We start from the raw sequence: 22,396 nt of genomic DNA, 5'->3' as shown, positions 1-22,396 counted from the left end.
TAAATATTATGAACTAGTTTGGATGACAAATTATACAGTCACATGAATTAGTTAGGAATATCGGTACTGAAGCCATAGATTCCGATCCTGGGCCTGTCACTTACAAGCTGTCATGACAGAAAAATTACTTAATGTCTGTGTTCAGGTTCTTCATATGAAAATGGGGCTACTGATGACACATATGTCGTGGCATTTTGCTGACCAAATGAGGTAAAACACCTATGGAGCTTACAAAAAGGATTTGCCAAATATGGTAAACATGTCATAAATATAAGGTATTATTAAATTTGCATGCAACATGATGCAAATTTCCCCTTTGCAGTAAAGAATGTAAACTGCTCGTGGATCAATTTTCCCTTTCATACATATAACCTTAAAGGTAATTAACATGCAACTAAATGTGAAATCATTAACAGATGCATTTTATAGTTAGGAAACATGGAAGTAGAGTATTTAACTAAGATACAAAGGTAATTTAAAAAGAAATGTTAATCGATGGACTGTGTCAAGAGGCTTCATGTTATGTATAAATTTATATGTCAACATGACTCACCCAGAGGGTGGCCAGATATTAGGTCAAACACTATTCTGAGTGTGTCTGGCAGGGCATTTATAAATTAGGGTAATATTTGAATAGGTATACTGAGTAAAACAGTAAAAAAGTAAAAAAAAAAAATTGCCTTCTCTAATGTGGGTGTCCTGTATCCAATCAGCTTAAGGCCTACATGGAACAAAAAGGCTGACTTTCCCTCAAGCAGGAGGGAACCCCTCCTGCCTGACTGCTTGAAGTGGGACATTGGTCTTGTCCTGCCTCTAGACTCAAACTGAAGATCAGAATTCATGACACCTGATCCCAGCAGCTTTTGGACTGCAACTCACATCACTGCCTGTCCTGGGTCTCAGGAATTTTGACTTGGACTGGAACTACTCCTGCTCTCCTAGCTCTCCACCATGCCCACAAACGTGTTGGGTCTTCCCAGCCTCATAATCTTGTGAGCCAAATTCTTATAACAAATGTCTCTCTCTCTCTCTCTCTCTCTCTCTCTCTCTCTCTCGACAGATAGACAGACAGATATAGATGATATAGATATAGATATATGTATAAATATATAAGTAATCCTATTGAATCAGTTCATCTGGAAGACTCTGATTATTACACTTTGGAAGGTACAAGGCACTTGTTGAAGTACAACTACATGATGACATGATGTAACTCAGTAGAGTGGGCAGTATGTTCACAAGACTCAGATCATCAGGGTCACAAAAAAGGCCTTCATAAGTAATTACCTCATGGTTATTAAAGGTTGTGGTAGGTAGAATTCTAAGAATGGTCTCCCAAGATTTCCCATCATAATCCCAGGTACCATGAATAAGACGAGTTATTTTGTACATATTTGTGTTCGGTTACATGGCTAAAGGGATTTTCCAGTTACAATGAAGGTTACTAAACAACTGACCTTAAAGAGAGAGATTATCCAAAAGAGCCTAATCTAATCACAGGAGCTCCTTAAAGGCACACACTTTTCTGTGGCCGGCAGCAGAAGGGAAGCAAGAGAGATCTGAAGCACAAGGATTTGACACACTATTGCTTGCTTGAAGATGCAGAGAACCACATGAGGAGAAATACAGGCAGCCTCTAGAATCTGAGAGCAGCCCCAACAACATCCTGCACCACAGGAGCTGAATTCCTACAACCACCTGGATGAGCTTGGAAAGAGCTTCCTCTCCAGAGCCTCCAGGTAAGATCCTAGCCCAGCTGACGCCTTGATTTCAGCCTTGTGTGACCCTAAGCAGAGAACTCGCTGGATCCACACATGTCTGACCTATAGGAACTGTGAAATAATACACATGGGTTGATTTAAGATGCTAAAGTTGTGGCAACTTGTTATGCAGCAATAGAAAACTGGTATCAGGCACTTAAGTTATTAGTGTATTGAATCTGTTGTGGTTAAGGTAATTCTCTATCATCCAACTTCCTGGAGAGAATGAGAAATAATTTCTGACCCAGCCATAGCTGCATGTAGCTCTAAGGTGCAAATTAAAATAAGCACAGCCAGAGTCACAGTGCAGAGAATTCTAATTCTTGTGTAGTGAAAACTAATTGCAATTTAGAGGCAAGAACAGACAGCTTGAAGTGTGACAGTAACAATGAGGACATTTCCTGGCAAGATGTGTGCCATACTCAGTGTGAAGGACTTGCACGCTAGAGCTGCCCATTCAGCCCCTGCCCTTCAGATAAGACAGAACATTAAGTTCCAAGGATCTCTTATGGGGCAACAACAGACATCCACAGCCAGGGGAATTGCAGGTAGTGGCTCTGAATTAATTTCAAATAGATTATTATGAAAAAGGGTCTGATGTCATAGACATTCTTTGAGGCTTTAGAGTCAGACAGACTGGCTCCAGCACTCTGTGATCCCAGCTGAGTTCCAGAATTCTAATTTGTTAGGGGTGTGTGTGTGTGTGTGTGTGTGTGTGTGTAAAACACTTCCTTGATAAACAATGTTGACAAATCTTTACAGATCCCTGGGGTTAAGATCTGCCTGCATGATTTTCTGTACGAAGACAGCTGGATCAGCTTGAATGATCCCTCTAATCCCAGAGCCTTCCACAGTGTGTGGGACATACGGATTTTCTGACTTTCATCCCAGTTCCCTATGCTCAATAGCTTCTAGTACTAGTGTATGACCTCCCGGCCTTATAATCAGTGTCGGCGTTTCTAATAATCTCTCAGTTTCTGAAACGTCCTCTCGGTCGGAGAAGTTCTGCAATTCCCCTAGGCTTTGCAAATGCAAACTGATCTATACACAAAAAACACACATATCAAGAAATTTAACTGAAGAAATTAATCAATATAAGACTGGTAATGTGATTATTGTTTTGGTGAAAATTATGTACATTCAGGAACATGGAATCAAGTCTGTGAGTCCCCAAAGACTGCAATTTTCAGCTACAGGCATGCATGTTCACAGTCACAAGGACTCAGTTCCCCTGATCGGACTCCTGCTCCTATTGCCTTTATTCTTTCTCAGTCCAATTCTTTGTCTCCTCTTCCTCTTTTCCTGTTCCGCACTGCAAATGTACCCTGTGGTGACTTCTAATTCACAAATTACATTCCACTTTTTGTTTTTTATCCTATAATGTACTTAAGTGCTGGAAGCATGTTTTATTTCTTCTTTGCATATCTTGTATGAAGCACACTGCATGAAACATGGTAGGCATTGAAGGTTTGTTGAATTCATCTATTTCACACAGAAACATTGACAGCAAAAACACCCACTTCCAGTCTGGAAGTAGTGCAGTAGATGCTTTCTATATCAGTACCATATGTGTGGCTTTTGAGTGTCAGGTGCCATGCAAACCCTTCTAGAAGGTGGGATGTGTTGGGGGAATAGAAATCTGGTCCATCTGTCCATGTGCCTCTACATAGCACACAGCATACTTTTCATCACACAATATAGCTTACAGCAACAATTCCCAGGACTTAGTCATGTCTACGCCTTTCCATATCTGCCACCCCCAACTGTAATGTTATAAACTTAGTATTTCATGTAAAGGAAAAGTATTACTTGCAAGAGCAAAGTAAAAGTAAAATAGAGTGATAACATCACAATAGTAGAGAATGTTTTAATTAACGATGACTTTCACAAACACAACTTTTTTTTTTCATTTTTTTTTTTAATGTCAGGATACGCTGACCAATGCAGTCAATGGATTGTGACTGCAGTCCTAAATGTCAGCTCTGCCACTCTACTCACGTGTCAGGGCCAACGTATCTATCTTTCTGGGCTTCAATATCCTCATTTGTGAAATTGGAGTAACGGTACTTATGTCATAGGAATTGTATGACAATTATCAGCAAGATAAGCAAAAGACCTGAAACATGGTAGGCCCTCGAAGAGCTTTTATTGGGTCTTCTGTTATAGTAGCTAAGAAACAAAGAAACAAAAAACCAAGTAGGATTCCTTTATGAGGATTTTAAGAATTATAGACATCAGAAAGTTCATCCAAAGCAACAAATCCAGGATACTTCCTTTGAGATGTAGGCTGGTAGAAAAAGCTATTTGATCAAAGTTAAAGTGAACTTCAGAAGCTAAGAGTCTAATTGGTGTCCTCTACTAGGAGATACAATATTGTACTTTGGGAAAAAGAACAAAACCAGTAATTTTTTAACTTGCCTTGAAGTAAGTAACCCAAAGGAAGATGGAAAAAAGAAAAGGAAATGCTGTTTTCTTAACAATATCAAATTTCAGAGAAAGTGCTTGGCTCAGAACCCCTGGTCATAGCTACTCTACCATAGTGCTCACTAACGGTGCATCTTTCCACACAGGCTGATTTTACTGGGGGTACTCAAAGCTTTTACTCTGAAAGAAGGGATGCAGCTGTTTTCCTTTCCCCAAATTGATGCCAAACATCATTTGCATGTGCCTTGTTATCTTTATCTAAGGAGCCTATGAAATTTGTGGAACAGCTCGGTGACCCTGAGAAACCTGTTTTGCCGCTGGGGGAACTGGTCTCCTGGTGTCCGGGCCTGTGGGTGCTCAGTGTCATTGATAAGGAAGCTATCTTTCCTCCTGGGCAGGTCTGATACCTTTGTGGAAGAGAAGGGCGTCCTGCCAAAAATAGGGCTTTTGTTTGTTTGTTTGTTTGTTTGTTTGTTTGTTTGCTTGTTTTAAGAATAGGGTTCTTGGGGCGCCTGGGTGGCGCAGACGGTTAAGCGTCCGACTTCAGCCAGGTCACGATCTCGCGGTCCGTGAGTTCGAGCCCCGCGTCGGGCTCTGGGCTGATGGCTCAGAGCCTGGAGCCTGCTTCCGATTCTGTGTCTCCCTCTCTCTCTGCCCCTCCCCCTGTTCATGCTCTGTCTCTCTCTGTCCCCCCCAAAAAAATAAATAAACGTTGGGAAAAAAAAAAAAAAGAATAGGGTTCTTGCACAAGGTAACCAGCTCTGCAGCCAAGGACCTTCCTCAGGATCCACAATCATCAAAAGTCATGAAAGAGTTATAAATCACAATTACTCTGTTCCTTCAGAAGGACGCAAAACAGTCAACTTTCATCTGCCACAACCAGAACCAGTGTTGAATATATCAACACTGTGCCAAAGAAGCAGGGGACAGAATCCTGGGAAGAGGGCTTCTGAAATGCTGGCAGACACGATGAAATGGTGGATGAAATGGTGGAGGTGAAACAGCAGAAAATGGAAGGGGAACAAACAGGACTGCTGGGGGCAAGTTAAGCAGGGTCGGCCTCCACTGCAGACTTTCTGGGGTGTTATCATCAATGAGCCCCAAGTTTCCACCTCATGTAGCTACCATTAGCTTTCAGATCCTGGGCAATTTCCACTATGTCCTTGATCTCAATATCTTCCCTGAAAAAGAGAAATAGGAATGAGGATATTTCCTTTGAAGCATTTTTTTGTAGGATCAAATGAAAGATCAATGAAGAGCCTAGTGCAGTGGCCATCATTATGTACACTATTACTTAACATGAACCTCAACATTTATTTCAACTACATCAGTTCATTGCCTTCATTTTGCCTGTTTAATTATATAATTATCTTTTATTCCCAAAGATACAGTTTTATTTTGAAACATATTATGTAAATTATGGTACACATCCTGCACAGATAAAGCCATCCAGTGATGAATGACAAAGATCTGGAAACACCACTCTACATCCTGCTGTGCAGGAAGAACAGTGCTAGCCCTATGAGGGATCCACAAAAAATGAGGCAGACTTCTAGCCAGCAGACATCTCCCAGCTGACTAGCCTAGTTAGCATGGCAGCTGATACATACATGGTGCTGACACCAATGGCACCTACTAGAATAACTGCAGTTTGGAAACAGAATGTTTGCCCTACCAGTGTCACTTTCAAAGGATCAACTAACTAATTAATTCAACAAATATTCAGCGATGCCTTTCCACTTGTATCAGAAATTGTTCTGGATGGTGGACTGACAAAGAACAATGAAACATGGCCCTTGCCTTCAAGGGTGTCACAATGTAGCAAGGGAGACAGATAGGTCCATTATACCAACAGATAGGGTCCGGATGACTACAATGTGTGCTCAGCAATGTTCTGAGCTGCTTTTGCCCAGTGGGCAAGAGACAAAGATTCCTAAGATCAAGAGGTTCTAGTCAAGCAGGAGCTATGGTGGGGGGAGGAGAGAGAAATAAGCAATCAACATAATAAACAAGTAAATAACACAGTGTTTTGGGTGATAAGTGTAACTAAGAGGCAATCCAGGCCAAGGTAAAGGGGATCAGGAATATGGGGTGGAGGGGGGGGGAGATGAATGCACTTAGCAATATACAATAGGGGTGGAGGGTGCTTACAGTTCCTTCCTGAGGATTTAGCATTCCACTCTGACACGTGACAGAGGAACACTAGAAAGGGTTTAGGTGCTGAGTGAGAAGAATGCACAGGGACAATGTCAGTGAAAAGGAGAGACAGAGCAGTCAGGGAACTAGAGGTAGTGACCAAAGAAGCAGGAGAAATAAAGGAGTGCTGCCTCTTGGAGAGAACGGAAGGACTCACCTGGATTTGACATCCATTCATCTTTGTGTTCACGCCCTTGGTTGCCCATCTGTGCCGTTACTCACCGAACACAGAAGTAAAAGTCCTGTATTTACCCTGTGATACACTCATGGATGAAAGGGAAAAATTTGAGAGGTATTTTTTGCTCATATCACTTTGTATTTGGGAGATTTTACTGAATTTTCGAGCACAGACACACTATGAAGCCAATTCTGTATTTGAGGGAAAAACAGAGCATCCAAGATACACAAAGAAGCAAAGACTCTGGGAACACATGGGGAGTGATTTGAAAGACACAACTCACCCAACCTCTGCATGTGGAGATACCTATGTTCACCCATCTTTCACTTTCTATCACCGATAAAGAGTTAACAGGTACAGTAATAACTGGCCTTTGATCCACGTAGCTTCTGGCACACTCTCTCGCTCAAACAATCTATTTTGAATCCCTCCTGGACACCAAGTTCCAGGCACTGTGCTGACTCAGGGGCAACAGGTATGCTTCAGGTTGGCTCCCAGTCTTGAAATTTCTTACAAACACACAGGCCAATCATTACAGAGCTCCTTGATTAGAGTGATGACAGAATTAACGTCAAGGGAGCCCGGAAAGGAAGAAAAAGAGGGAGATAATTTAATCCCAGTGTAAAGGGAGGGTGAGCACACATGGTCAGGGATATCTTTCCAGGCAATGTGAGGTTGGTGAAGTAGGTACTTTTGTAATCCCCACTTCACAGACGAGAAATAACATAGTCAGAAACAGTCCCTTGCTAAAGGCTGCATAACTACTTGAAAGAGCCAGATTTAAAATTCTAGGTCATTTGATTTCTAAAACACTGTATGTTTCTCTCATTGACTACTACTAAAATCACTGAAACGATTTACTTTAGTACATCTTTTTTTTTTTTAAGTTTACTTATTTATTTTGAGAAAGACAGAGACAGCGCGAGTAGGGGAGGGGCAGAGATAGAGGGAGAGAGAGATTCTTAAGAAGGCTTCATGCTGCCATCACAGAGCAGGACTCAGACTCAAACTCATGAAACCGTAAGATCATGACCCGAGCCAAAACCAAGCGTCAGACACTTAACCAACTGAATCATGCTCCTCTCCCTTTAATACATCTTGCAATCTTTTCAGGTATATTGTGGTTACTCGCCTGAAAGCTGGTTCCAGCTGTGGGTACTAAAAGGCTCTGGGAATGTCTGTAACATTCTCTATCCCAGGAAACAGCGGGTCTGGAGAGCCCATCTCTCTTAGAATTGTAATCTATCATCTCACTAAGTAAGGTGCTCGACTTTCCACAATGATGCTTCTCGTGTTGCTGTCACTTTCCCATCTGCCTGCTCCTTCCTACCTGAGAAAAAAGGCAGAAATATGTATCGGACTGTTGGTCTCAGAACAGATCCCCCCAGTGTTAGAACATTACAGAGAAGCTATGTTCTCCTGGGTGCCTGGGTCTTCCTGGAAGGAAAAAAAAGGAGAGAAGTGTAAGTCTGTACCACAGGAATGGCACGTACTGTGCATCTCAGCAACTCTCAACATACGTGAAATTTGTCACAGTGAAAGGAAGGGGATTACCTCTAGAGTCAGACAGACCAAGGTGTGAACCTTGGCTCCCTCACTTACTGTCTTACTTAAACCCATCTCAGCCTGTTTCTTAATCTGTTGAAGGGGAATTTTGATACTCATTGTTCAGGTTTGTTAGTAGATAAATATTAAGTGTGTAAAAACAATCAGACCATCAATAAATCAAAAGCAATGTCTACAGTGATGACAAAATAGAATATCTTCTATTCTGTATCACTTAATTCCATTTTCTGTGTGTAGAAGTTATCGAACTTCAAGTTGTCAAGTAACATGTCAAGGTGACACACTTGATTGCTGGGAGTGAGGTAGGCACTCAGGTGTTCTTTTCCCTATATTGTGCGGGAAATGGAAAATACCTTTCTTTGAACCCAGTGACTCTTAGCAAATGAACACCTTACATAAGAAGTCAACTCTGAACATCATCAAAAAATGACACAACAAACCATAGCTCTTGGCAAAAATAATCCTTTTGATAAGACATGGTGATGTTGTGAGAGCATAGGCTGTAGAGACACGAAGACTTGAATTCAAATACAAACTGCACTCTAAGTCTTTCTCTTCTATGAATTGCAAATAGTAACCTCCTCTTTAAGATTTAATGGGCTGTTAGTTAAATAGGATACAGAGATCAACACAGGGCTTGGCATACAGACTGTCCTCGACAACTATCAGGTTTTAATTCATCCCTTTCCAGGGCAAGTTCACTGTCAACCTTTCCAAGCAGAGGTTAAATTTCCACTATGAACCTTATATTTTGATGGGTGGCAGTTACTGGTTGTACCAGCCAGTTTCTGATGCACAACAAACCATCCAAAATCTAGTGACTGTAAACAACCAATTCTTTTGGTCACAATTCCGCAGCTCGACAATTTCACCTGGGCTTAGCTGAGTGGACCTTTTGCTGTTCTCAGAAGGTGTGTTTGTGCATCTGTGGTCAGTGCCCTGTCTGCCAGAAGGCTCTGCTGGGGGCTAGATGGTCTATGACGGCTTCACCCACCCACATTTCTGGCAACTGGTTCACTGTCAGCTATGGTGAAGGGGATGCATGGGCCCCGGGTCTCTCATCACCCACCTAACTCATGCTTCTTGTTATCTTGTGTCAAGAGCAGCAAGAGAGGGCAAACTCCGGTGTGCAAGCAGTTGTCAATTCTCTGCTGGCTTCACACTTGCTATTGTTCCATTGGACATAGCAAATTTCCTCGCCAAGGCCAAGGACAATGTGGGAGGAGATACAGGCAGGCATTCACATATTACAGTTGTTACTGTAACAGTCTACTGTTAAAATAGTTTGTGAAATGACCATGTTTATCATCAGAAAAATAGTTAACTATGGGTACACCAGATACTAGAATGCAGTCTCTCGAAAAGGATTTTTATTCTTCTATAGAAAAAAATGAAAGCTATCTTGCCCTATTCTCTAACAGGTGAATAATAAAATCATTGTATGAAATTCTAAAAAAAAAACACATTTGAAAACATTCTGGAATTGTACTAAATCTGTAAGCTGTGGATCTCTTTATCCAGAAGTGTGCTATGACTTTGCCAGTAGGAACCCAGCCTGTACCTCTCTCCATACTATAAAGTTGCTCTACTCTCCCTTCCAAAAAAATATGCCTCCAACAGAAGCCTACTGCATAGGCACACTCTGATGTGCAAGTTATGGACTAGACTAGAAGGCAGCACCTCTGCTGAGACAAGGACAAGGAGATAGGTACTGGTAATAGTGAAGGAACTTGTGATGTGGCTGGGGCTGAGTTGGGCCACCCCTTCCCGCAGACACCAGCCCAATCTCCCAGCTTTGCTAGAGTTCCTCTTGATTCATTCAAATCATCTTTCAAAGCTGAGTCCAAGTTCTATCATTTCCTACTGCAATGTCTTTACCTACGCTGTTCAGGATCCCTTGGTATTTTATGTATTGTGTGGTGGCTGATAACTGCTACTATGAATGCCATCATTTCCCCATTATATTTTCTATATGATTATTGCTGGCATACATGAAAGCTTTGGTATTTTCAATATTAGTATTTCATTCTACCACTTAAAGGAATTCACTTTTATATCATTTCTTAGGCTTTTCCCAAGAATATATTCCCATCGCTTGGAAATAATGAAAATGTTGTCTTCTTTACTAAAACAATACTTTTTTTTTCTCTTTACAATCTAATTGCACTGGAACGACCATCTAAAGCGAGCTTTAATAATATTGGTGATAATAGGTATATTTGCCTAAATCCTGATTGTGATGGAATTTTTTTCTAGTTGTTCAACATCACTGGTGTATTTGTGTATTAGACACACTGAGGACTACAACCTTCTAATATCTATTTTCCCAGTTTGTTTTTAATTACGGGGTGTCACATTCCTTCAAATGTTCTTTCATCGTCCATTTATCCTTAAAATATGGTCAGTAGTAGTAGTATCTCTATTGGTTGAAGGCATTCTCTTTATGTCTCCATTCTATCATTTTCTTCATATGCAACCCACACATTTGTGTCATATTATGCTCTAGATATCACAGATGTCTGTTGCCACTGGGAACAGGATCGTTTGTATGAGCTATTCTGGGTATAAATGGAGTAGAGCAGACCCTGGAAAGCTGATCTAACTTGTTATTTAAAACTGGGGCTGTATGTTTCCTCAGTACTTTGCACTTACATTTCAGATTCAGTTTCCCTTTGATGCAGGGATTCTTTCACTGGAAAAGTGAGTTTTCAAGATCCTGCTTGCTTGATGCCAGCAGAGCGTCTGTGGGTAAGAGAGAGGCAGAGATGCCTAAGTTGCAGTATGGCAAAAGTTGGGGGACATCAGAGGCCTTCTCCATAAGGCTACTGTTAGAGCAGGGAAACAGTAAGAAAAAATGAAAAAGTGGGGGAAGCCTTTGGGGTTGTTACATATTGGGCTGTGAGGGGCCACTTCCTGGCCAAGAGGACAGCTTGAGCACACAAAGAGGTGACAGAGCACCAAGTGGCCTTGTTGGAGGCCCACCCCAGAAGGCTTGTAAACATCGCACTGTAAAATGAGAAGGGATTTCCATAGGCATGTTTTCCAAAACCCCAAGCGGTACTTCTCAATGAGAAAGAGAGAGGAGGGTGGAGTCGGTGGAGGGTAGAGACTGTTGGCATTTAATAAAAGGCTAATTGGAGTGGTTCTGCAGCTGTTGGGTGAATAGGACTCCAAGTGCAAAGGGCTGAAACAAGTAGGCGAGAAGTTTACTGATAGGAAACTGAGGAAAGATGTCAGTAGGGGTTCAAGAAAAGTGTTAAGTGATGGGCTGTGCCAACATGCCAGGCAAGGTGAAGAACCTGCCACCCTGAATAAAGGAAACCTCATTTTGGAAGGTGGGGGGGGGGGGGAGTGTGGTGGGGGGTGCGGGGAGCAGGGCAAAGGGAGAGAGAGAGAATCGTAAGCAGTCTCTACACCCAGCGCAGAGCAAGACTGTGGCTCGGTCTCACCGTCTTGAGATCAAGACCTGAGTGGGAATCCACAGCTGGAGGCTTAACTGACCTTGCCACCCAAGCGCCTCAAGGAAACCTTATTAAAATGGGAGTCCATAGGCCAGCAGGGGGAGCTTTCACACCCTACCACTGCAATCAATTGTGGACCCCAACAAGGACAAATAGTGCCTTGCATTCCCAGCAGGAAGAAGTTTACTTTCCTACTCCAGCAGGAGGAAGGAGGAATTTCTCCTGCCCCAGCAACAAGCTCAGCCAATAGGAAAATACCACAACTCTGCCACTTGAGAAGCTGTCATCACTCTGAACTGTCGTTTTCCTGCAATGGACTTTTCCTTCGCAGGACTCCCTCCCAACTTCCTCTTTTTCCTACAAAGCAAGGTTCCCCTGCTCGGATCTCCAGACTTGTCCAAGGTGTGCCACGCTTTGCGTGTCCCGAATCGCAATTCCTCTGCTACTCCCAAATAACCCCATTTTGCTGATAAACGAACGGGCTGTTTGACCTTTAAGGTGGACAAACCCGTTGAAGAAATAAAACGGCATGCTATGACTCAGCAAAGATTAGGTACTGTTTTGCCAGGAATACTGAGGATCATTTAGACAACCCTGGGCCCTCCTAAAACGTAAGGAGGTACCATTTGTTATGGACGGTGATGATGCCCTTTACCTTATCGCGGGTAAAATAAGTGCACGTGTTTCATGCAACCTGCTGGGCAGGGTGGAGAAACGTCTGGCCGCGCCACGGCCAAGTTCGACTCAAAAGGCGCACGTGGAAAGGATCCCGGCCCAAGTCACAGTGCAGCGATTGGCGAACCGAGGTCCCGCTGGCAGGAGATTCCCAGCCCGCGAGGTGCGGGGCGCCTGCGCAGTGGGCCCCCGGCGCCGCCGCGCGCGCTGCGGGAGCCACGAGACCCCCGCCCCCGCCCCTCGCCCTCCAACGTGAACGCGCACGTGAATGGGGACACGGACGCGCACGCGAATGCGCCTCACCTCGCTCAACCCCTGCCCGGCGGCTGAGGAGGGAGGGGGGCGCGCGCGGGAGTCGCGGGTGGGCTCTGTGCGGAGTGGCGGACCCGCTGGCGGCGGCGCGGGGTCGGGGTCGCGGGCTCCGGCTCCGGCGCGGGCGCGGGGGCGGCGGCGCCTCGTCCAGTCAGGCGGCGGCGCTCGGGACCCTCTGGCCGCACGGGGGACGAACTGACTGACGTATCTCGCCCGCCCGCGTCCCCGCCCCCGCCCCTGCCTCATCTACCCGGGGCTCCCGGGGCTCCTGGCCAGAGCGCTTTCTCTCGCTGCTCCTCTCTTCGGCCCTTTCTCTCTCTGGCACCTCGGGCGGCTGCGGTGGCAGCGGCGACAGCGACCCCGGCAGCAGCGAGCGGCGGGAGCGGGTGGCCGTGACGATGAAGTGCAAGCCCAACCAGACGCGCACCTACGACCCGGAGGGGTTCAAGAAGCGGGCGGCGTGCCTGTGCTTCCGGAGCGAGCGCGAGGACGAGGTGCTGTTAGTGAGTAGCAGTCGGTACCCGGACCGCTGGATCGTGCCGGGCGGGGGCATGGAGCCCGAGGAGGAGCCGGGCAGTGCGGCTGTCCGAGAGGTGTTCGAAGAGGCGGGAGTCAAGGGGAAGTTAGGCCGGCTCCTGGGCATTTTCGAACAGAACCAAGACCGCAAGCACAGAACGTACGTGTACGTACTGACCGTCACCGAGATTCTGGAGGATTGGGAAGATTCGGTTAGCATTGGAAGGAAGCGAGAGTGGTTCAAAATCGAAGATGCGATCAAGGTTCTCCAGTGCCACAAGCCCGTGCATGCCGAATATCTGGAGAAACTAAAGCTGGGCGGCTCCCCAACCAATGGAAACTCGGTGGCCCCGTCTCTGCCACAGAGCGATCCCTAGTATGTACCGCTCCTGCACAGACTTCTGCTTTCCGCCTACCTTAGAATAAATAGTGCCCGGAGCACCTCTGCTGCCTAGTGCGGTCTCTCGGGGAGGAGGGGGGCTTCTTTTGTTTCCTTGGCAGAGCTCTGAATCACGCTTGCAAACTGTCTCAGTTGCCAGGCACTGTTTTCAGACAATTTGCACGTTTTTCAGATGCTTTGAAAATCGCTGCTTCGTAGGACTGTAACAGATTTCGGTAAGCCTAAACCACGTGGGTTTGTTTGTTGTTGTTTTTTTAAGGTGCCTTAACTGCTTGCTCAGCTCTTAGTGTGTGTGTGTGTGTGTGTGTGTGTGTGTGTGTGTGTGTACAAGTGTGTTCACGCTGTGGGTTGTTCTTTTCTTTTACGTTTCCACACACGTGTGTATGTGCACGTGTGCATTTTTAGTACCGTAGCCTTGCGGTTTGTTTTGTAGTGAAGGCCTTTTAAATCTGAACATCTTGGTGGTGTGGCATCTTTAATTTTTTTTTTTTCTTAACCTCCTTTCTCATTCACAGCATTAGCGCCAGCCCTTCTGTGATGGCAATTGGTTTAAAGATCATTGATGGATTTTTTTTTTTAATATTTAAGAAATTTCACATCTTATGGTCTTTCCTTACTGGGCAATAATTTTGTGTTTAGTGATGTGATCTAATTTGGCCTTTTCAGAAGTTTCTTTACTCATAGGTACATAATTTGATTTTCAAAAAAATTTCACCAGTGGTAATTTTTTGCTGCTTATTTGAAGTGGCCATTTCCCATACAGCCCAAATGTACTTTAACAAATATTACTTTAGACAGTGAATATCTTCTTGGATAAGTATTGTTAGCCAAACACATCCTGATGTGTACATGTTATCATGAAAACTGTATTCGTAGGGAGTGATTTCGTGTTCAACTTGCAACTTCATTGCCCATTTCTTAATACCCTAGAATAGCCATGGTTCTCCCAATATTAACTAGTCTTTGAAAGAAAGTTATTTCACATATTTGAATTGAGTGGACATTCCAGTTAACCCTCCTGACTACCAATAACCATAGGCATGGGATTTATATGGTGATTACATTCCAATCCCGTGATGTACCTTTCTTGATACTTGGCTGGTACAGACTTCTTAAAGTGTCAGGACACCTGAACAATCTCTATTAAAGATTTAGGATAAATGTTTTCTGTCACAGGACAAACTTTTTTTGAGATATCTAATTAAAAGCTCTTGCATTTGCTTCAGTATTTGTTTGAAATCAGGAATCTTACCTAAATTCCAAAGGCCTCTCTTCTGAAACTACCTTTATTCTCGTAGCCATTCAGCAGTCAGGTAAAAGTACAACCTACTTTGTGAAGAGGATACTAAGGGTGGAAAGGTGATGGCATATATAACACTTAAACATTTTTAAAACATTCCAGTAGTAAATAATGAGTATAAAATAGAAAAGAATTTAAACATTTACATTATTAAATAATTTTAACATTTAAAATATTTGTTAAAGCAACCTGTTTTCAAAAACAATTACTGCTAAAAGTGTAACAGGTACCTTTTTTTAGAAATTCATATTTTACTGTTTTAGAACATACAGAGCAATGTACAAATTCTAACACTACAGCTTAATCAGTTTTTGCATAGTGAATACATGCATGTAACCAGAATCCAGTTCAAGAAATTAACATTACCTGTAACTCAAAAGCCCATTGCATTTCTACTCCTAACCAGTACTCTGACTTCTTTTAAGACTATACAATAGTTGTGTTTTTGAACTTTATATGTTGACTTTTAGAATGTATGCTTTTTTGTGCTGCCCTCTTGTGTTCTTTGTGTGTTTTACTCTTCAAAATACTCAAATACTTTTCTCCATTTGGTTTGCACTGTACTTCTACAAATTAAAATGTTTATATGATTGCTGTTAAAAAGTGGGTTCTGTTGCACTTTCTAAAGTTTGGTGCCACTGTTTTGGAAACAAATCTTCCTACAAATTTAAGCACAGATAGAGTACAAGTTTCAGTTCACAAAACATTTTTGGCACTAATGATCTCAAAGTAAATTTAAAAATGAGTTTTTAAGGGGCGCATGAGTGGCTCGGTCGGTTAAGTGTCCGACTTTGGCTCAGGTCATGATCTCATGGTTCGTGAGTTCAAGCCCTGTGTTTGGCTCTATGCTGACAGCTCAGATTCTGGATCCTGCTTCAGATTCTGTGTCTGCCTCTGTCTGCTCCTCCAATGCTTGCACTCTGTCTCAAAAATAAATAAACAGTAAAAATTTTTTTAAAGATGAGTTTTTAAAACCAGCGACAGTTTCATTTGAATTATATAGTTTGATCAAATATAATTATTGAATATTTTTCTATTTTCCCTTAAAAGTGATATATATTGTATATCTCTTTGAGCACATTTAATTTCAAACAAGCAGACTTTCACTATTCATAAAATCTCAAATAGACCCAAAGATATCTTTTCCCAATAACCTAGTTTTTCAACAAGATTCTTAAATACTTCCTTAACACATCAGACATATTGGATCTTTATTTTATAGATAAGTTTGTTGATAAAAATCCCTTCCACCTGAAATTCTGTCACAAATACTTTGGAGGCTTAACTTGTTATTCTTAGAGGTAATAATGCATCATTTTATTTGGTTCTTAAGTATCTAAGACAAAAATGCACAGTATTCATACTAACCTATTACTAAGAATTATTAGCCTGTAAATATGTTGTGGGCTTTTTTTTGACAGAAACATCTAGAATAAGTCATGATATTTTCAGCATTGACTGTCAGGTTCATTTAAGTAGTTTTTGTGAAATATTCTCTGGAGCCTAGCCTTGTCAGAATAGTTAAAAGGTCCAAGGAGATCCTCTTTTACTCTTTAAGACCAAGAGTCTGAGGCCAAAACAGGCAACCAGAGGTAGTGTATAGAAAATTTCTATCACCTCAATGCCCCAAAGATTGATGCACAGTTGGGAATTTTTTTTCCTTCCAAGAGTGTTAAAAAGTCACTTGTACATTATTTGTTTGGTTTTTCAGCCCTCCCCTTGATAAGGAAAAGAGTACTCTCCACAGATAATTAAGGTTTGCAGACATGCATCAGAAATTTCTTTTCTGTATGTTTTATAAATAGCTTACATTTCCAGCTGGTCAAATAGTTTATTCTTCCTAATGTATAAAGAGAAAACATTAGAGGTTAATACAAATACATAAGTATACTGGAAATAATTGGTGCTCTGTCTATAATGTATATTTTTTTCTAGAAATGTCTGTATGTACACACACACACACACACACACACACACACACACACACAGACACACACACACAAGATATATTTGACCGAGTAAAGGCTTTTTACTTTCAGATGTCCCATGGGGGAGAGCTTCCAGACAAAACCAGAATTTTACCAATATTTTCTTGGTAGTTGTTTCCTTATAAACTGTTATACTGTATTTAGCAGATTTTAAATGTTCATGGGCAAACAGTACTATAAGAAGTGGGAAAGTCACTATGGTGATAGAAGTAAAACATGACGTTTCTATGAGACAGTTTGGTGTGATAGAAACTACAGTTAGGGCTTGAAGTCAGACAGACTTAGGGTTGAAAACTGGCTCCAGTTCTGGCTCACACTGACTTTAGCCAAGTTATCTATCTGATGCTCAGGTTTTTTTAAATACGTAATTTATAAAAATTTGAGATAATAAAAATAATACTTTATAAACCATGAGAATACTTTCCTGACCACTGGGATAAGATGCTTTCTTCTGTGTCGTGGTTCTAACAGTTTATTGTACTTATTTGCATGGTTGTGCAGCTAGACCATAAACCCTTTGATGGGTGAGAACTAGCCTGAATTATTTCCATAAGCCTACAGTCCAGAAAATGGAATTTAGAATTTTTTATGTCTTACATGACCACCCACCTTTTTGCAAAGTTTGTAGTATCACTGCTTTCCTGCATTTTTTATTTCATAATATAACAGGTAACTCCTTCAGCTGCTGATCTAGACTCACATTGCATCTGCATTAGATAATTCTGTGAAGGCTTTCCAAATGCAGAGTGATGCAGATCATAGACTCTTTGTAAATTTGTCAATTGGAGGAGTTCTTAAATTAGTATATAAGCCTGCTAATTATACGTTGGTTTCCTTTTCCAGATGAACAGCAAAGATCTGCAGGATGGCTTTGAAAGAATCATTGATGTGAACCACTGATCAATGGAATTTTCAAGTGGAGGTGAGCGTTTCTGAAAATGTTTCCAAGGAGACAGCTCATCTGATTTCCCTCCTGTATCTTGGGACACTCTTTACCTGTCTATGCCACTGACTTTTCTTGCCCTGGTTGTTGTACTATTGTACACGAACAGACTCTGATTTCAGCACCTATAGCCTATTGTTGTGCTTTTTTGATGTATCTGCCTTCTCCATTAGACTGTGATATCATTGAGAGCAAAGACCACATTTCCTTCCTGTTTGCATATTCTGCATATGAAACACTACTTTAAATTTGGTTGACATCTCTGAAGGTTCTTTGAATTCACATTTTGTAATCACTATGTGGCAAAACATTCCCCTTTCGATTGGTGCTAGTAGAATATATGCTGTGTGGGCACCAAGTGTGAGGCTTTCCCATATCAGGTGTTTCAGAAACTTTTCAAGGCAGTTTTAAGTTGTTCAAGGACAAGAATTATTACCCATAATTCTCTGTCATACCACAAAGTGGCTAGCACCATTTTGAGATTTACCCCATCATTTAAGGACAACATTTTGTAGAACCGGTCCTTTGTGTAACAACTTTAGTGTTTTTGTACTGTTGTTACTTTGCTGAAAATTTTATTCAAAAAATATCACTTGCTATAAAACTATAAAATAAATACACTGAACACAATATAATATTGTGAATTTTTATAAAAATAAATTTTAAAATGATATATTTGATGTTTTTGCAATGCCCTAACTACTTCTTTCATGTGATCTTACCATCCCTTTGAAGATTGTTTTTCCCAGTTTATAGGTTCAGGATACTCTATTATTTGATGCCAGAGCTAACAAAAACTGCGGTACAGGCAGTTTCCAAAGTTAATTATACCACTTACTTTGCCTAGGTTTATTTTGCCTCTCTTACTGATACAGTTGGCCAATTTTCATCCCCTTTTCTGACACACTCAGCTGGCTTCTCATTCTACCTGGTTTCTGCATATGAGAATGTGGAGGAGAGTGAGCTAAATTGTTGTCACTTAGAAAAGGCATTGAAGAAAAAAATCTTCTGTAGGGGGGAATAGAAGATGAAGAATTTATATAGAGAGGACTTGGGTCAACTGTGTCCAGGAGAGCAACTTTAAGAAAAATGACAAAGATTTTTAGAGATAATTTTATGGAGTTTTGCCATGGGGTTTGTAATGTCAACACTCTTACCCAGCTTCATACAGAGGCCCCAAAGTAGCTTTAATATGGTAGTTTTCTTCTTTTGCATTTATAAAGCAATTACATAAGCAAAAAATGTGAGCTCCGTTTTAGTGTTATACCTTTACTCATGGTACCAGTGAAATATATTGTTTCCTTAATCCTTACAGAATTTGAAATTGCACATCTCCCAATTTATTGGGTTTTTTTAAGATGTGATATGGTACTGTGGTTATGTTTTTTTAATCCTTATCTTTTAGAGAAATGTACTGTAAATTTTACAGATGAAATGATTATGCTACTGATATTTGCTTCAAAATAACCTGGGGGTGGGGTAGATGAGCATATAGATAAAATGAGATTGGTAATAAATTGATAATTTTTGAAGCTGTGTGACAGATATTTGGGAGTTCATTATACTCTTCTCTATACTTTTGTATATATTTGAAACTTTCCATAATAAAAATTGAGTAACAATTTCTTTGTTGTTTATTTGTAGGCCCCTGCAATCCCAAAGACTTAAGTAGGGAAGGCTGGTTAAAAGACAAATCTACAGCCCAGACAGGCACTCATCCCTCCTCACCAAAAACCTAGGTTTTCTTCCTGCTAAACATATTGGCAAACTTGCTCTTCCCTCAATGTGAATTATTTCCTTGAAGGTCTCCCAGTTCCACATGTAAAAAGACTTTTAGTGTCATCAGCATGCCAGACATGACCAGAAAACTTTGAACCTCAATGATGGACATAAACTTAGGTTCCTGATGAGACAACACTCCCATTCTACAACTTATCTTTAAAAAATTATTTTTTTCTGATTACAAAATTAACTTTTTCTTAATTTCATAAAATTTGGAAAATTCCCTCTAAAACACATGAATAAAAAAATCACACATGATCCCCCTACCCAGAATAACCATATTTGAAAAATTTGTGTGTGTGTATATATATATATATTCCAACCTTTTTCTTTTCAAATATAAATATATGTAACCTAAACAGATGGCACAGGTGAGCCTCTTCCACCAGAATATTTTCAAAACTCCATGACCCCTTTTATTGTTAAGCACCCACCACATAGGTACCTTGCTGTTCCTCAGAATTTTTTAGGCTAATGCTCAGGGCCATTATGGAATTTTTGCTACTTCTGTCCTGCATAAGTACAGCAGGCATAGCATGAAACTTGGGTCTGAAATCCAGACCGTGCCCTGTACACAGCAAGTCATAATGCAGGACACAATAGCCCTGTTTGGTTTTTGGTTGTTTGTTTCCTAATTCCCACACAGACTTTCTACTCAACAAGCTGGTGGGAATGGCGGTGCGGGGATAGGCATCGATTCAGAGGAGGTGCCCCTTTAATAAATCACACAGTTGTAATCTGGCTAAAAGTAGGCTTGCTACTATCTTGTTTTCCAGAAAGTTCCTTCTGTCTTCTCTGGATCCTCAGCAAGCTACTGTATCACTCTCTCTCTCTCTCTCTGTATCCTCTGATCCTCATGAGGTTCCTGCACAGTGGTTTTCAACTGGTAAACAATGACACCACTACTCTGGACTCTAAGAATGAAATCCTGTTCTGCCTCTTGTACCTTTTTACTCCAGAATGTGCCCTCATCTTTCATATAATCTTTCATATAATGAAATGTGCCCCAATTTCATATAATACACAAGAGACCAGACCATAACTTCTAATAAGATTTTACTGAAGATTACCAGATTGCATGAGGAGCATGTAGTAAACACAATTTACAACTATTTCACAGGTCATATATTTTCTAGGTTCCCATGTTAAACTGGTTCCCTACCATAGGCTGACTCCAAATGAGCTAGGGATGTCCTTCCACCCCCCACCATTCCCCTCATCACTACCAGAAACTGAGAGTGCAGTTTTAAGTCATGTACAGTGTTTACCATACCCATGGAGAAAGGAAAGCTTTTTCTGCAACTCAATCTCCAAATAGTATTTAAGATATCTCAAATTTATAGTCCCAGAATCAAAGATGTGAATCTGAAATTAATAGAATCAAAAGGTTAGAATGCGATTGGCTGGGGGGATAGAAATTCAGTTTTATATTACTCCAAAACTCATGCTCTATATTAAGACAAAGAACAACAGGACTGACCATATATAGTGAATTTAGTACTCCACCTTTTCCAAGATTGTAAACATGGGGAACCAAAAAACCCAGCCATGGTCCAACAAGACTTAACACCTTTCCCTATGTAAACCTAAACAACAGTGTGAAGATGCAGGCCAGGACCTCTGGAAGTTTAGACTTATTTGGGGCCAGTACTGAGGGTATAGAGGACTTAGAACAAGATTGGTAACAATTCTCCCTTTTCCTTTTGTCTACCCACTCAAACTTAGACCTTATTTTTTGGCTGTTACAAAGACATAAATAGACTGTGAGTCATTCTTAGTACAGGTATCCTCCACTTTTCGTAAGTTCACATTAGGCCACTTCTCTTTTATGAAAGACCTAATTATTACAGTAGTCCCCCCATTATCCATGGGTTTGCTTTTTTTTTTAATTTGAGAGAGAGAGATCGCGTGTGTGAGTGGGGGAGTCTGAGCTACCAAGGCTCCCCCATGGCTTTGCTTTCTAAAGTTTTAGTTACCCACAGTCAACCACGTTCCAGGAACAGATGATCCTTCTGACCTTCATCAGAAGGTCCATAATAGCCGAATGCTACATCACAATGCCTACATAAGTCACCTCACTTTATCTCATCCTGTAGGCTTTTTATCATCTCACATCATCACAAGATGAAGGGTGAGTACAGTGCAATAAGATATTTTGACAGGCCATATTCACATAACTTATTGTAGTATATTGTTATAATTCTTGTATTTTATTATCAGTTATTATTCATCTCTTACTGTGCCTAACTTATAAATTAAACTTTATTATATGTATGTATGTACAGGAAAAAACATATATATATATATATATATATATATATATATATATATATATATAGGGTTTGTTACGATGCATGGTTTCAGGTATCCACTTGGGGGTCTTGGAACGTATCCCCTCTGGATAAGGAGGGGCTATTGTACCTGTTTTTGCTAAATGAAAGAAATCTGAAGAGAATTCTTGCTTTTGTTTTTTTTTTTAAGGCAAAAAAGCAAAAATAGTGTTCAGTGTTTGTTTTGCAGCAACACCCTATAGGGCAGCGTGCACCCCAGTAGTGAGAGTGGCCCCATGAAGTTCCTTCCCCAGGAACTATACTTGGCATCTCTGCATCAAAATACCATAGCTTTGAACTGTGTCTGTGAGCATCTGTATTTTATCTCCATTACATCTATTAGCAAGATGTGTCTTAAGGTATCAGAAAAGCCTAAGAGAGGTTTTTTTTGGGTCTGGGAACACTCAAAATTTTTTCCATATAACTTAATTGTAAATGCCTCTCCACTTTTTGCCAGCTTAGGAAAGGTTTCATAGGAATGCTCTACTTTCAGATAGTGAGGGAAACTTATATATGCTATATATGGTACCATCAATGGCATCTGTCTCCCTAGTGGACATTTTAG

At 41.2% G+C, this 22,396-nt stretch overlaps 1 protein-coding gene across 2 annotated transcripts; it reads left to right on the top strand.

Moving 5' to 3' along the window:
- The first annotated feature begins 12,720 nt into the window (after nucleotides 1–12,720).
- On the top strand, nucleotides 12,721–17,648 carry LOC125156886 (diphosphoinositol polyphosphate phosphohydrolase 3-beta). 2 transcript variants are annotated; one of them, XM_047843107.1, is made up of 2 exons: nucleotides 12,721–13,703; nucleotides 17,620–17,648. In XM_047843107.1, exon 1 carries the CDS (start codon nucleotides 12,971–12,973, stop codon nucleotides 13,463–13,465), a length of 495 nt encoding a protein of 164 aa, XP_047699063.1. In that variant the 5' UTR covers nucleotides 12,721–12,970; the 3' UTR covers nucleotides 13,466–13,703; nucleotides 17,620–17,648. The 2 variants fall into 2 exon arrangements, with proteins under 2 accessions (XP_047699063.1, XP_047699062.1); XM_047843106.1 differs by having other exon boundaries at nucleotides 12,722–13,464.
- Nucleotides 17,649–22,396: the final 4,748 nt, after the last annotated feature.

This window comes from Prionailurus viverrinus, chromosome X (assembly GCF_022837055.1).
Source record: "Prionailurus viverrinus isolate Anna chromosome X, UM_Priviv_1.0, whole genome shotgun sequence".
Classification (NCBI taxonomy): Eukaryota; Metazoa; Chordata; class Mammalia; order Carnivora; family Felidae; genus Prionailurus; species Prionailurus viverrinus.
Note: the sequence above shows the minus strand (reverse complement) of the source record. Positions and strands in the feature narration are given on the sequence as shown.